The sequence below is a fragment of the Eurytemora carolleeae genome, unplaced genomic scaffold (assembly GCF_000591075.1).
Source record: "Eurytemora carolleeae unplaced genomic scaffold, Eaff_2.0 scaffold4, whole genome shotgun sequence".
Lineage (NCBI taxonomy): Eukaryota > Metazoa > Arthropoda > Copepoda > Calanoida > Temoridae > Eurytemora > Eurytemora carolleeae.
This window is the reverse complement of record NW_019396191.1, coordinates 1-2,477: the sequence shown is the minus strand read 5'-3', so window position 1 is coordinate 2,477 and position 2,477 is coordinate 1. Positions and strand designations below refer to the sequence as shown.

General features: G+C 33.9%; 1 protein-coding gene across 1 annotated transcript in view; it reads right to left on the bottom strand.

The window, feature by feature from the left end:
* The window catches only part of LOC111697747 (transmembrane and TPR repeat-containing protein 2), a gene marked incomplete at its 5' end in the record, with an annotated part of 21,752 nt that extends 19,453 nt beyond the window's left edge, over positions 1-2,299 (bottom strand). The window contains one exon of the mRNA XM_023467854.1: positions 2,242-2,299. Within this exon, the coding sequence (XP_023323622.1) occupies positions 2,242-2,299 (58 nt within the window). The remainder of the gene's footprint in view (positions 1-2,241) is intronic.
* Positions 2,300-2,477: the final 178 nt, after the last annotated feature.

Sequence of the window (2,477 nt, the reverse complement as noted above, 5' to 3'; positions counted from 1 at the left end):
CTACTATACTACAGGGTTACCAAGATATCCTCTACTACTATACTACAGGGTTACCTAGATATCCTATACTACTATACTACAGGGTTACAAAGATATCCTCTACAACTATACTCCAGGGTTACCAAGATATCTTCTACAACTATACTCCAGGGTTACCAAGATATCCTCTACTACTATACTACAGGGTTACCAAGATATCCTATACTACTATACTCCAGGGTTACCAAGATATCCTCTACTATACTACAGGGTTACCAAGATATCCTCTACTACTATACTACAGGGTTACCAAGATATCCTCTACAACTATAATACAGGGTTACCAAAATATCCTCTACTACTATACTCCAGGGTTACCAAGATATCCTCTACTACTATACTACAGGGTTACCAAGATATCCTCTACTACTTTAATACAGGGTTACCTAGATATCATCTACTATACTACAGAGTTACCAAGATATCCTCTACAACTATACTACATGGTTACCAAGATATTCTCTACTACTATACTACAGGGTTACCAAGATATCCTCTACTACTATACTACAGGGTTACCAATATATCTTCTACACTATACTACAGGGTCACCAAGATATGATAAGATAAACTTATCCAAACAATCATAAGATAAGAGAAACATATCTAACCAATCAGAAAATAAGAGAAACATATCTAACCAATCAGAAGATAAGAGAAACATAACTTATAAAACAGAAGATCAGAGAAACAAATCTTATCAATCAGAAGCTTAGAGAAACATATCTTACCAATCAGGAGATAAGAGAAACATATCCAACCAATCAGAAGAGAAGAGAAACATATCTAACCAATCAGAAGAGAAGAGAAACATAGCCAATTAATCAGAAGAGAAGAAAAACATATCTAACCAATCAGAAGATAAGAGAAACATATCCAACCAATCAGAAGATAAGAGAAACATATCTAACCAATCAGAAGAGGAGAGAAACATATCCATCCAATCAGAAGATAAGAGAGACATATCCAAACAATCAGAAGATAAAAGAAACATATCCAACCAATCAGAAGATAAGAGAAACATATCTAACCAATGAGGAGGGAACAGTTTTGAGCTCCGTCAAATAGAAAATGAATTCTTCTATAGCTTTGTTAATTAAGAGTTATGATAATGTTTCTAAAAATTTGGATACTATGCAGTTTATTTTCGATAAACTGAATTTATCTAAAGCTTCATTCTTATTTCTTAGTTGGTAAAACTGTAAACCATTCAACTATAGAAAAGGGAAACATTATAAATTTCTTGTAGATTTCTCGGTCCAGCAGTCCTGGTGTTTTATACCCATGGTATATAGCAGGATATTTTAATACAAAACTTGAATCCAATAATATTTTAATCTTTTAAGCCTAGTTCCGGTCCTAGGGCCCAGTTCCTTTTAATATGCAACAATAACTTTTTTACAGAAAAGGAATTAAGTCTTTGCCACAAACTCTGATATTTAAATATTTCAAACTATGAATTCTATTAGATTAAATAATTTAAGTTTGAAATATCAAAGAAAACCTTTTTATTAATTTGAAACGAGATACGGAGTTACCTCAAAACGATGAGACTGTAAAGACGACCTGAAACTCTTGAAAATGGCAATCTCCATGTTAAATTGAGTTTTCAGTTGCGTGGAAATAATAAGTAAAGAGACAGTATAAATTCCTTACAGTCGTTTCTAAAGTCTTATTGTGAATATTCCTGCACATATTCTTGTGATTAACCCTGTACATTCTCGTTGTTACGCGAGCCATGCTGCGTGTATAAAGTCTATATGGTGCCCCTGTGAATTCCTGAGTTCTCCATGCGGATCTGTACAGAACGTATTGTAAAAAACTAGTTTTAGAAGCTGTTTCCAGACCGACTATGCAGGCGCAAGTTTCTCGCGTGGAAGCGGACAGTTTCTACCGTAGTATATATTTGTTTGTCTTGCAAGTTTGTCTATTATTAAAATTCGTGCCAATAATAAGCTTACAAGGAAGCTTTATTAAACTGAGATCCTTTAGTAATCCTAACTCTTATCATTTATTAGATCTGTATCTAGTAAATTTAGGCGGGATGTTTAGTTCAGTTTACAAACTGGATTTGTTTCTCATTGTCAGTATATTGGCCAAATTGGAAAAATATAGTGAAGGACCGAGTGAACAAAGTCTAAGTTATGAAATTGAATGTTAATGGAATGTTCGTGATTGGATGATTGGATGAAAGCAGTTTACCTGAGATTTATGATCCACCGTCTGTACCTTCTTGGTCAATATCTTGAAGGGACGAACACTGGATAAGTCAAGAAGTTTAATTTATTGAGCTATTCCCTCACCGTTAGTATGTTTGCCAGATAGGAGAAATATATTGAGTGAGTGAGGAGAATAACTCTGCCTTGAGATCAATTGATAAACCATGAATGTTGTTGATCATGTTAAGGATAACAATTGATTGAGTCTAATTTATTGAG